General features: G+C 33.4%; 1 protein-coding gene across 1 annotated transcript; it reads right to left on the bottom strand.

Moving 5' to 3' along the window:
• Positions 1-12,474: 12,474 nt before the first annotated feature.
• On the bottom strand, positions 12,475-14,731 carry LOC130677386 (uncharacterized). The gene is made up of 2 exons (XM_057484129.1): positions 14,701-14,731; positions 12,475-14,513 (listed from the first exon to the last, which is right to left on the bottom strand). The coding sequence occupies exons 1-2, from the start codon at positions 14,722-14,724 to the stop codon at positions 12,570-12,572; spliced, it is 1,968 nt and encodes a 655-aa protein (XP_057340112.1). The 5' UTR covers positions 14,725-14,731; the 3' UTR covers positions 12,475-12,569.
• Between the last annotated feature and the right edge of the window lie 3,441 nt (positions 14,732-18,172).

The following is an 18,172-nucleotide window of genomic DNA, read 5'->3' as shown; positions in this document are numbered from 1 at the left end:
TAATTATCGAACATCATTAAATTTTTGAACGTTGTAAAGCATGAGATTTGATATTAAAGAACAAAGAAGTCCATTATCTTGAGAATTATCAAGGCCAGTAGTAACAATGACATTATACCGCTTGGTATTTTTTGTCATATTTATTTTTATATTATATTGTGCGACTCAAATAATTTCAACCGAAATCCTTACAGACCTACCGATAGATCATGACAATTTATGGATTCATATGGGTTTCTATTGAAGTTTTTACTACTTTACTACCATAAAAATTTATATGGGAACCCGTAAGAATTACGGAAAAAGTTTATAGGATTCCACAGGAATCAAAAAAATTCACGTAAAAATCACGACAAATCCGTAGGAATGATTGATGGTTAGAAGAATCCATACGAATCTTAAGAAGTCTATGGGACTTCATAGAAATCTATAGAAAATTATGATATCGAATGTATTCTATATTAATTTACAAAAACGAATGCATAATAGTTCTGCTTTTTTATCTTGTTTCTATAGCCCATAGAATCCTCTTTAGTTCCACGTGAAAAACTATGGGAATCTAGATAAATTTTGATGGATTCTTATGGGAATCCATAACTGTTTTTTTTATATCTATGTCGAATCGCATTTGATTGAATGAAAATTTGCATTGGTGTCTATAGCTCTATATGTGGACTCTCAAAAAAATATACATAAGTCCCCACGAAAATTCGGCTGATAATGTCATGGGAAATCATCTGAAAATCTAATAGAATACACAAGGATTCTCATATGGATTCCTGTAATAGTCCCTGAAGGCCTGTCTAAGAGTCCCATTGAGGAATCTACATAGATTCCTATAACGAATTTGGCTAGATTTCCATCGATTTTTATAGGATCCCATAGGTTATCATCAGGACTTTTATCTGGAATTTTAGGTATAAGAAATTTTTCCCATGGGTTTCCATTAGATTCCATTGTCCTCCATTGATGTTCGTGGAATCCCATTGAAATCCATAAATCCCCTCAACGTTTTCAGCTAATGCACATGTATTTATTAAGTAGCCAATTAATTATTAATCTTAACTTCAGGATTCTAATAATAAATAATAAATTATTGCGAGCGGATGCTTGAGCAACGAGCAGAAAATATTGAAATAGAAAAGAGAAAGAAGTGGATTGAAGTTGCAAATAAATTAATTTAATTGACAAATCATTGCATTTTAGCAGACAAATCACCGTTTTAGCCGTTAGTTAGCATAATTTTAACTTTAAATTTTCTGAGTTGAAAAATAAACTGTCAGAGTGTCAGTACTGATGAAAACCGTAACTCGGTTAGTTGAGTCTAGTTCCCACAGAGATGGAACACTGGACTTTTGTTTCTTTGAGGAATAAATATAATACTCCAGTGGTTTCTTGAATGTGCCAGGATAGCTTATTATTTGAAAAGTTTCATTTTCAAAAGAGATAAACATAGATTTATTTGAATCTGGTTTCACATCCGATGGAACTGTAATGTTAACATCCACATCTCCGAAAACGTTATCGTGAATCTGACCATCATATCTGACGGGTTCAACAGTGATCAAAATAAGATCATTATCACTTAGTTTTAGATCATTTTTTCCTTCAAACTGAACCACTTTTCTTTTCGTAATAATCGATGTCCCAACTCCAAGAGAGTCGGTTATTTCATTTTTCCAATATGTCGGACAATGTCGAGTATCATTAATTTCTGTATTGGCAAATAGATTTCCTTCTATGATATAAAACTACATTTCAAGGACAGTACTAGGGATGCTTAATTATTTAAAAAAATATTCAATGAAGAAATTAAAATAAGTTCATACAATTAATAACGGATAATAACATTATTCCGGCCCGCATTGCACTGACAAATTACCAAACCCTTAACTTGGATGAACAACCCGGGGAAAATGGTTTCGATCTGACCATATACAATTATATCTGATCAGATCTGACAAATCAGTGGTCAAAATAGCTTCCTAGGACCTCCAAACGTTGGCATTTGATGAAAACTCAACTTTCGAAGATCGGGGTGAAAATAATAGTTTTCCGAATTATTGAAAATTTTCAATTTTTTTGTGAGAAGTAAAAAAAGTAACATTAAAAAATTATAGTATTGAATTGCATCATTAAATTAATGACACTGGGGTGATTAAAAATTGATAACCCTGTCTTGTATTTAGTAACCGTTTATTAATAACTTTGTGATTATTATTAACGAATCATGAGATAGTATTTTTAAATTACGAAACTACTCATTTGATAAATTTTTTATTTTTTTTTAACTGAGTCTTCAAGTCTTAATTGATATTTTCTTTCTTGGGGAAAATGATGTATATCTGATCAAATAAAATTATATCTCGGCAGATTTATTTATATCTGATCAGATCTACTATTTGAATATAATCAGATCTCATTATATCTGGCCAACCACCGTTTATATCTGGTCAGATCTAATCAGATAAAATTAGATCTAGGCTAGATACAATATCCAACATGATTATATCTAGTCAGATCGGCGTAGATCTCGTAAGATCTGATCAGGTATAACTATATCTAAACTAATAACAACATGTAACATAATCTGATCTTGTTCTATCTGTTCAGATAAAATTATATATGGTCGGATCTAATACTTTTTTTTCCCGGGGATCCTTATTAAAAAAAATATTAAATTGCAAAAATAAATAAGATAGTTTTAATTCGATCCGAAATGTTATCTAATGTATTAGGAACATTACTTAAAGGAATTATACATGATTATGATTGATGGAAAAATTCCGATGACTACTGGTCTCGAATCTGCATCCTTCCCATTCAAAGACTCTGATCTAGATCTAGATCTGACCAGATATAAACGGTGGTCGGCCAGATGTAATGAGATCTGATCATATCTCAATATTAGATCTGTTTAGATATAAATAGATCTGTCAAGATATAATTTCATCTGATCAGAAATAATTATATCTGGTCAGATCTAAATCATTTTCCCCGGAAAACAAAATATCAATTAAAAGACTTGAAGACTCAGTTAAAAAATATAAAAAATTTATCAAATGAGTAGTTTCGTAATTTAAAAATAATATCTCATGATTCGTTAAGAATAATGACAAAGTTACTAATAAACGGTTACCAAATACAAGACAGAGTTATCAATTTTCTAATTACCCCAGTGTCATTAATTTAATGATGCAATTCAATACTATCAATACTATCATTTTTCAATGTTACTTTTTTTACTTCTCACAGAAAAAAATGAAAATTTTCAATAATTCGGAAAAATATTGTTTTCTTCCCGATCTTCGAAAATTGAGTTTTCGTCAAATGCCAACCTCTAAAATTTAAAACCGTAAGATGAACGGAAAAGTGATAGAGTTCACCTATCATAGGAAATTGCCTGCCGGGTTAGGATTTGGCAATCTTCTATGGTGTTTTTCCATATTATATAGCCTTCGAAATTATATAGTAACTGTTGTCTTATTCTATGCTAAATAAAGATTAGATTTCAATAATAAAAATATTAATTTTAGAGGTCCTAGAAAGCTATTTTGACTACTTTTAGAATGATGCCTGTGTGTGTGTCTGTGTATGTAAACTCGCCATAACTTTTTAACTAATTAACTGATTGGAATGTTCTTACGACTCTAGAAAGTGGCTACTGGCTGTTAACTATTCTAAAAATTTAGGATTGATCGATAAATTAGACTCTAAGATATGGAAGAAATACGAAAAGAAAGAATTTTTTTTTTTAGTTTTTTTTTTAATTTCTCAGAAATTACTTAATTGATTAATTGTAAGACCTAATAAGCTCCAAAACTCGAAACAATGAATCGATAGCCGTATCATCAATCTCAATTGGTTAATTCGTTCCAGAAATATCGTGGAGAAAGAAATGATAAAATTTTATTTTTTTTATTTTTTTCAAATATCTTCGAAAGGAACAGATCAATTTTCAATTTTCATCGGCTCTAGGATTCAACAAAACCTGTCGACTACCACCTCAACCATCTTAATTGACTTATACGTTCACGAGATCTCTGATACCCCGTCGGGCGTTTCTGAGCCCACAACGACCAAAGCCTCTTCATTTCCTGAGATAGTAGTAGTGTTTGGCCCAGGAGAGGTACGGACTCCTGGTGGCTGTGGTTAGATTTTCCTTTACACCTCCGGTTAGTGTTCATTTTAGACGTCACTCGATTATATTTTTCGGCTAAGAGTGTGGTCAGGGTCGGAAGATCGGGATGACCTCGTAACGCGTGTATGCCCAAAAGGTTTAGGCAATGGCCTTCCGTAAAATGGAAGTGGACTTCAGTCCCGTCACCTAAATTAAATCAACGTTCAAGAAACGCTATTCTTTAATTATTTTTGAAGTGACTTATCTGATCAATTCCTAAATCTAGTTGGCTTTAGAATACAAGAAAACGCTTCGATTGCTTCATTAAACCTCAAACCCGGTTGATTAGTTCAAAAGATATCAGCGTCGAAAAGTTAGAATAAATAAAACATTTTATGATATTAGGCGATAGATATCTGGATAACAACCAACTCAGAGTTCACCCCCTAGAATAATTTTCCTATTGGTCGGACGCCTTCTTATCCGGACATGCTTCAGTTTAGACGCCTCAATTTTAATTGTTTGACATTTATTTTTAACACCATAATATATGTTGATTTGAAACTTTTTCATCATAAACTGAAAAAGCACGAGGTGACAACTCTAGGATCTCATATTCTTTACCATTGTGAAGGGGTTTTTCATTTCGTCAACAAAAAAGATAGGCATTCAATTATTATTCAAGTAGCAAATGAATTTATTTGATAAAAAGATCTTTGTAATTCAGTTTACAAGTCATCATATCAGTGATAAATCAACATGATTTTAATTATTGATTTTTCGAATTGAAAAGAAAACTGTCAAAGTTTTATTGCTGATAGAAATCGTCAGTGGTTGGGTTTTATCTAATTCAAATCGTGATGGCAAATTAAAATCTTGATTATGTTGAGAATACATATAATAATCCAACGATTTCGTAATTGCAAAAGGATAACTAGTCATTTCATATACTCCATCATTGTAAGTTACAGAAACTGGTTTTTTTAAATCTGGCTCATAGTTTCGTGGAACTGTAATATTGATATTTAAATCCGAGATAACGTTACTGTCAATCTTGCCATCGTATCCGACGGGTTCAAAGCTCACTAATATCAGACGATTATCATTCAACTCTATATAGTTTCTTCCTTCAAAATGAACCACTCTTGATTGTTCAAGTCTTGATATCCCAACGTCCTCATAATCAAGAACTTCCTTTTTCCAATAAGTAGGAAAATGGGGGAGATCCATACGTTTTAAAGTAGAAAGTGGACTTTCTACTATTATATGCGAGCTACACTCCAGAATAGAGCTTAATGCTGCCTAATGATATAAAAAATGCTTCAATAAAAATCATAAAGAAATGAAATTAGTAACTTACCAAAAACGAAATTATTTTTCCTTGCATAGCGCTGATGAAATATAAAAACTAAAACTAAAATAGAAGAACAAAGTATTAAGTTAAGGATTTAATTGCTCAAATTAAAAAAAAAAAAAAATTATGAGAAATTTATCAAATCGGGAATGAAATATTCTAAAAATAATGTTGACGTTCATCGCAATACAATAACAAAGTCATTAAAAAGTAATTACGAAATCTAATGCAACATTATCAATTTATTCCGAACCGCAATATTGTTAAACAAATGACACAATTTGAAAATATTTTTTTTTAATTAATATATATGCATAATTATAAATTTTAAATCGTTTAGTTCGTTTACTTTGTTTATGAAACTATGAATAACAAATTCATGTCAGAATTAATCAATGCAACGGGCCCAGAACACACTTCCTTCTAAAGGGCTGTTTTTTCGCTTATATCAGGAATCCCTACTCTCCGTCAAGATGATAGACGTAGTCTAAAAATATAATCAAAGACAAATTGAGCCCGATAATGCTTTAAGAAATACATCCTATTACATCCTTCTACATCAGGAGAAGAAGATCTAGCGAAGTAGACTTGAAAAGGTTCTAGTTCTCTGTCCTGAAAAACAGGTTACTTTCAGAAAAATAGTATGATGTGACTTTGCCTTGACGGTCCATAAAGAGATCTTTTTTTTGACAAAGGATTAAATAATAAGTTAGCAATTAATTACCTTATCATGACATCAGCATAGAAACTTCAAGTTTCAGTGTCTCTACAGCCAGTTAAACTCATTTCAAGCTGATGCAAACAACTACTAGTGAATCCGTAATTTATAAATACGTGCATACGGCAGGCCGAAACCTGCGTGTTTCTTTCCTCAGGAAGAAACATAATTGTTTCTGCTCAGTGTTAGTTATATTTAATGTTCATTTGCCGTCTTCTTACTCTCATTTGTTTGTTCGTCACTTCAGTTTACTCATTTTATTTTTTTGATGACAGTTTCTATTAACTAAATAAAATTACCAAAAAGATCGCTTAGGTCTTGGGCCTAATGTAGGCTTAATACGGTACTAATTCTCTGTCCTGAGGAACAGGTCACTTCTAGAAAAATACTAAAATGCGTCTTCACCTGGTGACCCCATAAATGACTCTCATTATTGATAATGAGTTAGATAATGAGCTTGCAATTAATTATCTTTTCTATTCTGGCAACTTTTTCATTGATCTCGTCATAGAAAAGATAGGAATTTGTATAAAAAGCAGACTTTAGTTTCACTTATGTATGAATTTATTTCTTTTTTTTATTACAGTTTTTAGTCTTCTTACTGCTACACACAAGATCAACCAAGTCGAACAAACCAAAGAGCGTTTGAACCACGATAAGCATGATTAACGCTTGTCACTTGACGGACGGTAAACAAATATCTAAATGTTCTATTTGAAACATAACCTGTCACTGGTGCCATTCTATCCAGTTCCAAAATTATTGGATCGTGGGAACCTTCACCAGCAATATTAGAATACTTCATGTTTATGTATCCACCAGACTTGTCACTGAGTGAGAATGTAAACATAGTAACACTATTTTCCATAAAATACGATACTGATGATAAATCAACGTCCCAATTATATGGAACTCTGACGTCAACATCTAAGCACGCGTTAGGATTGAAATCAGCTGCTGAAACTGGTGCTACTTTCCACGTACATGGCGTATCTATAGTTTTAACCAAATCCCTGTAATCAGTTTGCGATGTCAAGTTGTAGCTATCAGTAGTTTCCACTTTCCAAACTTTTGGAAAACTTTTGGTTTTATCATCATTCGAATCTTGATTGTTTTTTATAGAAGGTCCTAGAGTCTCAGGAGTTTCAGTGTTAAATAAGTTATCTCTCGGCACAATCTCATATAAATTGCTGCATGCAACCAATGCAACTACGAGCTAATAAAAAAAAAATATTGTTTACTCAAAAAATGATCAACTAAATGTTGAATACTTACAACGGATAAAATTAATTTTGAAGCCATTGCTGGAGTCGCGTTTACTTCTGACTCGATTACATCAAAATTCATGACGACATCTCAGGTCAATTCAAAAAATCCTGAGATGTAATTCGTCAGCGACTCATTAAATTAATTATTAAGTCTAATTGAAGTCCATTAATTGCTCAGAACTTGATAATAGATTATAGATAAAGTATGTTATTAGTTATGAATCTAGGGGGTCTTCCAAGAAAGATAGGAAATACCACCTACTCTCACGATGAAGCAATATTTCAGTCAATGAATAGATTTAGTACTAAGAGACAACCCATTAAACCAGCTTAATAAAACCCAAGTGCTAAAGTAAAAGATTCGGTTACACCGGCTCATGATCATGCAGATATTGGAAGAACGCCAAAAAATACATTAAGTTCATTAGTTCGCTACTTTGAGTATACTGTTGATTATATTATGTCAGAAAAGAATGCTGCTTCTGCCGATTTATGGTAGCAATAGTAGGAGGACAGGATCTGAAGATAATTGTGTGATACCATACCAGGTCTCCTCGCAAAGGTTTCACTGGCATGTGACGTTCTTTATTTCGATGTTCCTGAATCTTATTCCGTAGGAGCAGGCAGAAAGTTAGTCTAAGATGTAAGAGATTTCAGATACCATAGAAACAAATTTTTAAACAACTGTGGACGTCCCTTACCCTACCTACTTTGTAGCTGGTTGAGCGTGAAAATCAGCTCTCTCTCTCTCTCTCTCTCTCTCTTTGCTGAATAGAGTGCGACTCATCTTTACGATCTTGGAAGGTTGACAAGCAAAAATTCAAAACAGACCAGCTTAGTAAATTTCATTTAATTATCATATCATTATAGTTTAGTAGACAAATTATTTCGAACATACATTAGTATACATTTTTTTAATAAAAAAATGTTACGAATTGAAAAAAAACTGCTAGGATTTTCGTAGCGACAAAACATTTGATTTGTTTCGTTGGATCACCTTCCCAAAAGAGTGGCAAATTTGTTTTTTTATTGGGAGAATAAATAAAATATCTAAATGGACCCTGCACTTTCTAATGTTTCATAATCACTAGGAACAAAAAATTGATTGGATATATCTGGTTCAAAACCTAGTGGGATTTTAATTGTGATATTTAAATTCTGGTCAACGTTATCTTTAGTCTCGCCATCGTATCCAACAGATATCACAATTATTAAAACTCGACGTTTGTCATATATCTATATTGTTATCTTTACATAAGTTGGTCAAAGTAAATACTCCGTTATTTTTTATTCTGAATAATTTATTCAAACACTTTATACAATATGAAAATCGATAGACAAAATTATTCATTAAAGTTATTAGGATGAATATGAGCAAACGAATGTTATTGATATCAATTATCCTATAGAACTTCATAAGCTCGAAACAAAAATCCTACTTTTCCATCCTGAACATAAGCTATGACCGGTAAGGTCGTATCTGCTGCCAAATAGGTTCGGGCTCTCGGAATTGGATGTGAGCCATCAGTAGAAAATTTATAAGAATATCCTTGGCTGGTCGGATGAATTGAAAACACGACTGAAAAGTCGTTATTTTGTTTCTGATGTAGCACTGGTTTCGATCTATCAACCTGCCCAATTGCTGGAATACGAATCTCGACATTCAAAATCACCTGACGGAAATCATACAAAAAAGGCATCATTACGAGAGGTTCAACAATCTAAGCATTTTGGTGTCGTAAGCTATTTTGTATTTCTGCATTGTCATGTACCACGCTTAGATCAACATTATCAACTGACCGCATTCTCCATAAAAGTAGATAGTACGAGCCAGAAAATTGAAAAAAATACCCATGTCCAGTATATAATACCTGAAGTCCGTAATTAGGATCGACGATTCCAATTGACGGTCTTTCATTTTGATCAGATTCAGAGCCAGTCGAGGAATCTTGAAAGCTGTTTATTGAATTTTTTAATCCAGCTATCAATCTTAGATCAAATGTAAAGCCAGGAAGAGAACTTTCATAGTTGTTGTTATCATTCTCAGATCTCGTTAATGGGCCTTTGATAATTTCATTGCTAGTATTTGAATTTTCAGATCCATTGTCATTTCTGAGCTATAATCCTTGTGGATTTAGGTTCTGGTTATTGACTTGATTAGTTTCAAATCTTGAACTAATGGCCAAAGCCGCTACAAGCTAGCAAATAAAATTTTGTTTACATATTTTCCATGCTTATAAAGTTGAAATAAAAATGAATTACTCCACTGTTATCGAATAATAAATGACTTTTAAATTCTAATTTCTGCGATACCGATTGCATATAATCATCGATGGGTTTGACGAAAAAAAATAACACTTACCAGAAGCAAAAGCTTTAACGTCATCTTGATGCGTTACAATCAACACTTAGACTGACGGCAAGAGCTATCATCAGCCCTTTTTATAACAATTATATAATAAAAATAAGAAAAAAAATACAAAGGAACCAATAAACGGAAAGTTTCCACCAATAAAAAAGATAATGAAACTTATCGGTCGTTCAACTAACGACTCGTTTGTCTCAATTTTGTCCTTGGCTCTTATTAAATTTCCAGCCGTCCAATATGTTGTTATTATGTTATTTTTAAGGTAGTTCTCATTACTTAGACAGTTATTGTATAAATAATTATTGTCATTTCATATTTTTCACCATAACAACCATTTAACAATAAATATTTATAAAATGTCGCCCAACTTTAAACAATTAATTTTCTTGAATTTCGTAATGAAAAAGAATATTTTTCAACTTAATTTGAAGACTTATTATTATTACCAATTTGGCTGGACACAAGACCAGGGAAACAGGAGCTTATGAATATCAATACATGTGAATGAGTAAAATAAATTGTTTCATAATTATTACGCAGCTAATGACTATTATTATCTTTGTCCTTGAGTCTTTAGAGCCACTAACAGTCGTTTCGAAAAGTTTATATCGTAATACTACTGATTACTAAATATAGAGGAATTGAAATCGAAGATACTAAGATACTTAACTGATACTGACATAAGAACCCGGATGACTCACCGAGTAATGAAATACTATCACACAGTAAGTGAGTAACTAAGACAGACCATCGAAAGTTCACTATTTGAAAACTGATAAGGATTTGTATCAATTGCTTCATATTTTGCATCAAACTTCCATGCGTCAATTATCACTATGTGCAAAGTGCATTGGATGAAAAAAAATGACTTGTAGATTGTCGGATCGAGTAGAGAACAAAATATCCAAACCTATGAGGAAAATCTCGTGACTTATCAACGATCTTGAAAATGAAAATTTCGTAGATATTGATAACACTTCGACTCCTGATGTAAGCGTGATTAGTATCAATAAACTGAAGATGGAATGGACAGGGTAGTGACTTCAAGAACTAATATTTGCATATTGATCAACAAATTAAATAGTACATTTAACAACCTAGCATTGAATTAAAAACTTTGATTCCAAACTCAACTGATACTGGGTCATAAAACATTGTTTGGATATGGACAATCAGATCATTAGAGATATAAATTTCAAGTGGTTTTTTCCCTAATAGCATTGTCTTGAGCACGTTTCATATGGAAGATTTAAACAAGAAGAAAATGTATAACATAGGTATACTTACTAAAGATTTCATCAAATCTTGCTTAAGATTCTTCTCAAAGACTTACGAAAATCCGTAGAAACAGTAGGCAGCAATTCTTGAGCAGTATACGTAGTCAATAACGTCAGGTCGATATTGCTGCAGAATTGCTTAAGATATCGGTTTTCTTTGTTTCCAATTTACTCCAAGCTCAAACGCTGTATCTATAGGAAAGCCAGTGGTCCCTATTTGAATATCAAATGCTCAAAATCGATAATATGACTCCATGAAATTATATCGAAAATTAAGTAAGTGTCACTGAATTGACTATACCGATGTTGAATAGACGGCCCTCGAAGTAACAAAAAAGATTTCCATGTCCGGTGATATAGAGTAATTCTTCAGCAAGTTTGAGCTATTGTCTTAAGAAAATATTACGATAAATTTACATAACGTATCTTACGGAAGTATTTTGCCTCAGACTCATCCAAGACAAATGATGCAGACTCGCAAAAGACTAAATATACAGACTTACGTAGAACTACCTTTAGAATGCTACTAGGAAAGCTCTTAACAGTTCACCTCTTAGTATTGCAGAATGTAATCAACTGGAACAAGTCCTGTTTCTTTGACACAAAGAAATCCAAATCTGTTGCTCAAACATCTAATTCTCTCTCTACATTATCCAGGAAATCTTTTCCGGAACTAATGGTTAATCCTGAATGGAATCCATTATTAGAAAAATTTACTCAAGAGCCGTGATTCAGATGTCTTGACACAGACCCTCATTCCAATTGAAAGTCAAATTTATAGCAAGGAAAGGAATTTTAAGAACAGTAGTTAGGATTTCAAGGTTGATTTTCTATTTATTTTTGTAAGTTTTATTCAACGCATTATTAGTTACGTACCAGTCTCATTTCAAATGAAATACATAATTTTATTTGACAATAACTAAAATAGATCCTTTCGACTCACAGAATAGTAAGTAGTATAATTTTAAAAAACAGCAGGGCGGACGTGAAATTTTAATCAAGCCGATTTTTTAAGAGGTTTCTTAAAACATGTTCAACAAACAAATTTTAATATAAGACTCCTTGAACCACTTCGATTTATGGATTATGGTACCTTATCTTAGAGAAATCATACTCTGCTGCTCGAATATAGAATTATCATGCTATGTTGTCAAGCAAATAGTATTTGAACTGTTCGCTAGTGCTGCAATTGAATCATCATTGGAAGACGGAAAACTTTAAGAATTATAATTTAGAAGTCCAAATGCAAATCCCAGCTTGAATTAAGTACCAAGTATGAAGTGAGAACAGGAATCACAAGAGCAATAATTAGAATTTCAAGGTAAATTTTTATTTCCATTTTATTTAATGAATTTTATACGTGATTTATTTTCAGGTCAGTTACAATTTTAATTTAATACATAACATTATTGAGAAAGAATGAAATAGATGTCTTCGACCGAAAAAGTATTGAAGACCATGATTTTAAGAATAAACACGACGGACGGAAAATCTTATTATCAGTTTTCCATTGTGAATATAACTAGTCACTCTCTTACGTGGGTCCGGTTTAATATATATTGGAGCATCCCGAGTATTGGAATTGTAAGTTAGTACTGTATCATCAATTGTCGGACGAGCCAACTCATAAAATGAGTACATGACCGCATTTTCGCCATTTACTGTGGGATGTAATATTGATTTACTGTTATCTACAGCAGCTCCTGCGAACACCAGATGAACGTTTTGTGGGCGAAAGTCATCATTAGAATCAAAACCGGTTTCAAGTGGTCGTAATTTCCAACGATTTCTACCACGATAACGATCGAATAATTCTGCATTTTTTTCTACCGCATTCGGGTCATAGTCTTCTAATGTTTCAACTTCCCAAAATATCGGAAAATTTTGGGTAGAACTCACATCAGAGCCGAAATGTGCCGAAGAGAAGTCAACGCCGTCAGATGTGGTCCAGGGGTTTGTCGATGAATACCATCCATATCTAGTGTTAGGAAGAGAACTTCTGGAGCCATGACGACCACTGCCCCATGTATTTGATCCTCTCCACGAAGTAGGTCTTGAATTAGAGGAACTACCTTGAGAGCCATCATAAGGATTTGGAGGACGAGCAACTGGTCCCTGATTTGAACCGAAACCATCATTAGAATTTCCGGGTTGGAGTGTTGGTTCAGAATCATAACTAGGTTTTGAAGCAGGAAAAGAACTTTGAGAGCCGTAGCCTGAATTCTCTGGTTCAGTCAGTTGTCCCCCATTGAATCCAGAACCAGGAGATGGAGCTTGAAAGTTGTTAGGCGGATTTCTGGATCTAGTAGGACCGGTGGGATAATTTGGTCCAAAAGTAGGAACATTATCTTGAGAGCCATGATGAGAATTCTGTCCGCTTATCGGTTCCTGATTAGAACTAAACCCCGGAGAAGACCCTCGAGAGCCATAATTAGATTTCTCAGGGCTACCTGGTAGTCCGTGATTCAATCCGAAACCAGGAGCAGCTTGAGAGCCATCCTGAGGATATCTAGGTTCAGGTGTTGATTCCTCAGGATAATTAGCTCTAGAGGTGGGAGCATTATCTTGAAAGCCGGAATGAGGATTCTGTCCGTTTATCGGTCCTTGGTTGTATCGATAGCCCGGAATGGAACCTTGAGAGCCATAATTAGATTTCTCAGGGCTACCTGGTAATCCCTGATTCAATCCGAAACCAGAAGCAGCTTGAGAGCCATCCTGAGGATGTCGAAGCCCACGGCTCGATTCTCCGGGGAAATTAGATTCAGAGGTGGGAGTATAATCTTGAAAGCCGGAATGAGGATTCTGTCCGTTTATCGGTCCTTGGTTGTATCGATAGCCCGGAATGGAACCTTGAGAGCCATAATTAGATTTCTCAGGGCGAGTTGGTAATCCCTGATTCAATCCGAAACCAGAAGCGGCTTGGGAGCCATCCTGAGGATATCTAGGTTCAGGTATTGATTCTGCAGGATAATTAGCTCCAGAGGTGGGAGCATTATCTATAGAGCCCAAATTAGGAATCTGTCCGTTGATTGGTCCTTGATTATATCGATTCCCCGAAACAGAACCTTGAGAGCCATAATTATGATATCCTGGTTGAGCTACTGGTCCCAAGCTTGGGTCAGAACCTCGGGAGCCGTAACCTGAATTACTTGGTTCCAATGTTGGTCCTTGATTAGATCGATAATTTGGAATGGAATTTCGGGATCCATGATTAGAATTGAATGGTCCATGATCGTTCGTAGGGGTTATCTCTTGATGTTGGAATGTTGAGGAAATTCCTTCTGAATTTGGGTAGTAATTACCAAAATTATTAGCAGATCCATCTTGTGGAAAATTTTGTGAATTATAATTTTGTTGTTGAATCCGCAATGGTTCAGATTTTGAACTTGTCGCCAATGTTCCTAGGAACTACAAATAGAAAGAGACTTTAAAATATAATAGAGAAGGTTGCCTTGAAGCTTGCAATTTTTTTATAGAAAATAAATTTAAGTTGTTTATTTTAAATAATTAATAACAATAATCCTCTAGAATGAAAACATTATTTTCATAATCTCAATCATAGGTAATAATTTAATATTTGGTATTTTGTACTCACCAGCAACAGCAACTTTAATTTCATCTTGACGCTCCACAGTCAATATTCTAACTAATTATGGACGCTATCATAGGCTTTTTATACTAGTTTATACTGAATAACACAAAGGAATCGATAGAGTGGGAATTTCCAACTATTGAAAAAATTGATAAAACTTATTATTTCGTTATTTCAATTAATGACTTGTTTGTCACAAATTTGTCCTTGATTTTTACAAAATCTAATGCAACGTAAAAGATATTTCTCCATTATTTTTCAATTGCTTTGAAATATCAACACAGACATTTCGTAATTCTTTGCTAGTATCGATAAATTCACAACAAAAGAAATTCAACACAAATTTTTTCTGCTATCTAAATTAGTTTCTGACTTGATATTATTTCTGCTAGATCAACAGTTGATGACTGTAAAACCCTAAATACTTATATGATGTCACTAACTTGAGATACTAATAATTCTGTTTGAAAAATTAAAATAATAAAATGTGTATCAATAAAAATAAATATCAAATTATAAAAAAGTTTTTGTGTTGTTCGTAGTATTATGTGAATTTGTACATTATAAATGCAGTATTAACTTTTCCACTGCGCTATTGGTAAAAAATTATTCATCTTTTTTCAGACATGAAAACTCTCACTACCAATGCAGATAATATGAAATTATAGTGCATCGCTCGAGTAAAAGACGAATTCAGACAAAGGTTAATTCGACTGCTCTCGTCACGTTTAATTACTTTCCACACACTATATCATTCTATTATACCTGTGTCAAAAACTCCAGTTTCTGCTGTAATTCGCGGGAAAAAAATCGTACATTGCTACTACAAACAATATACGTAAATCCTGGATAAGGACCTTGAGAGCCATAGTTAGAATTTTCAGGTGTAATCGGTAGTGCCTGATTAAATCCTAGTCTAGGAGAAGAAGCTTGAGAGCCATCATGAGAATTTCGAGAACCAGAAAGTGATTCTCCGGGACATGTATATCTAACGATTGGAGCATTGCCTTGTGAACTATGATAAGGACTTTGTCTGCTCATCGGTCCGTGATTAGACGTTAAACCTCAAACGGAACCTTGAGCGCCATAAGAATTCCCAGGTCTAGTCGGTGGTCCCTGGTTAAATGCAAATCCAGGAGACGGAGCTTGAGAGCCATCATGAGAACTTTAAGACTCAGGCAACGATTCTCTGGGATAATTAGATCTAAAGGTGGGAGCATTGCCTTGAGAGTCGAAATAAGGATTCTGTACGTTTATTGTTCCTTGGTTAGGTCGATAGCCTGGAAAGGAACCTTGAGAGCCATAGTTATGATTCCCTGGCTGATGTACTGGTCCAAAGCTTGGCACTGAACCTTGGGAGCTGTAATCTAAATATCTGAGATCTGATGTTGGTCCTTGATCAGATCGATAATTGGGAAAGTTTTTGAATCCATAATCAGAACTAACTGGTCTGCTACTGCTTGTAGGAATTATATCGTGATCATTGAATTTTGAAGAAATTCCATCTGAAGTTGGGTAATAATTACCTAAACTATTAGCAGAACCATCTTACCAAGGATTTCGTGAATCGAAATTTGGTTTTTCAATCCACCATGGTTCAGATTCTGACCTTATCACTAAGGCTCCTACAAGCTATGAGGAGAAAACGACTTTAAATTATAGTATATAGGACGCGTAGTAATTTAAAGGTTTTTTTAGAAGTGAAATTGCCTTATTGATTAAAAATAATTGATAACTACACTAACGAAAAAATTAAAAATACAGAAAAATTTTAGAATTGTTTCAGTGGTTTTGGCAGGGCTGTAATTATGTGAAAAAAAAAATCATATCGAGATTAAAAAAAAAAAAATTATATAGCATGATATCTCTAGTTTCGGTGCATTCTCATCAAAATTATTATAGAGCTATGGCTATTGCGTCAACTTGAGAAATACGGTGAGACGAAAAATTTCCGAATGACTTTTTTTTTCCAACGAGCAAATTTATTTAGCTTGAATTCGGGTTTTTTTTTTAATCTCGTAGGATGATTTTTCACAAAGATGGTAGCCTACAATCGAAAAAGATTCCTTCTGGGTTCGATCATCGATGTCTCAGCTACTATTTATCGCACAGTAAATTGGAGGGTGACGTTATAAACTAAAATAAATCCCCTACAAGATCCTTTCATCAATTTTTGGATTTTTTGTTTTTTGTAATTTTCAACATCCATCAGGAGTGAGCACAAAAGATTGGCTCTTGTTTGTTTTTTAGTAAATAAACCGCTACTTTGTAAATATCGATGAAAGGTTTAATGTTGCCAGATATGTTTTAGTTTAATGTACCCCCAAGAATCCTGTAAATTTTTAAATTGATCTACTGAACCGTTTTTTGGGGGTGATCTATCAAAGTTTTGTTAAACAATTGAAGAAACAAATATTGATTCTTTAATTGTGTAAGCATCATCAAAATTAAAATTTTTTTTAAGTTTCCGCTAAGAAAATTTAAAATTTCCACTATTTCGGAAAGTTATTGATTTCCGTCCGATTTTTGAGAATCGAATTTCTAACAGATTTTGACGTTTTAAGGTTCTAGCTAACTATCCTGACTAATTTCAAGATGGTGTCCGAGTGTATGTATGTATAAATGTATGTACGTACGTATGTACATATTCTGTAACTTTTTGAACGGATAAACCGATTTTGATCGTCAAGGTGGCATTCAACATGGCTTGTTAATATCTAAAAGCTGTGGAAAGTTGTGCTTGATCAATAGGGTGCGTTCAGAGATATTTTAAAAATTTTTGAAAACCAGTTTTTTTTTTATAACTTGTAATGCGATTGATAAATTGATTTCAAAATCTAATCAGCTCTAAAGCTTTATAAGCCGCATCAAATGTCACGTAAACCATCAAAGTCAGTTTATTCGTTCGAGAGAAACCGTTGTCGAAAGATGAAAAAAAAAAAATTCTTTTTAGCCCGGGCAAAAATAACGATGAATAAACACAAAGGAATCGATCAACTGGGAATTTCCAACTACAAAAAATCTGATAAAACTTATCATTCATCAAATTAACGACTTGTTTGTCACATAATTGTCCTTGATTCTTATGAAGTTTAAAGCCTACCAATATAGTTGTTATCAGTTTCTTGATTACTCCAAACTATCGATACAGCTATTTCGTCATTTTTTGCTAGCACAAAATAGATCCACAAGAGTAAAATTTTTACATGAAAAAATAATTATTCATTAATTGTCTGTCGTAACTAGGAAAATATTTTCGTATGCATGACTGATAACAACGATAGAAATGTCGTGATACTAAAGTCTTCAAAATCACGGAATTAGGAATAAAAATGCAGACTAAGTATGTTCAAAATAAAAATGAATTGATTCCTCCTCCTATCACCGGCAATGAAAATATTCGGTAACATCGAAATTAAAGTCCACGCCAGGGTGTGGAGAACGGTTTTAAATTTTGGGTACTGTCAGCCCTCAT

This window comes from Microplitis mediator, chromosome 11 (genome assembly GCF_029852145.1).
Source record: "Microplitis mediator isolate UGA2020A chromosome 11, iyMicMedi2.1, whole genome shotgun sequence".
Lineage (NCBI taxonomy): Eukaryota > Metazoa > Arthropoda > Insecta > Hymenoptera > Braconidae > Microplitis > Microplitis mediator.
The sequence above is the reverse complement of the archived record's forward strand: the minus strand, read 5'-3'. Positions and strand labels throughout refer to the sequence as shown.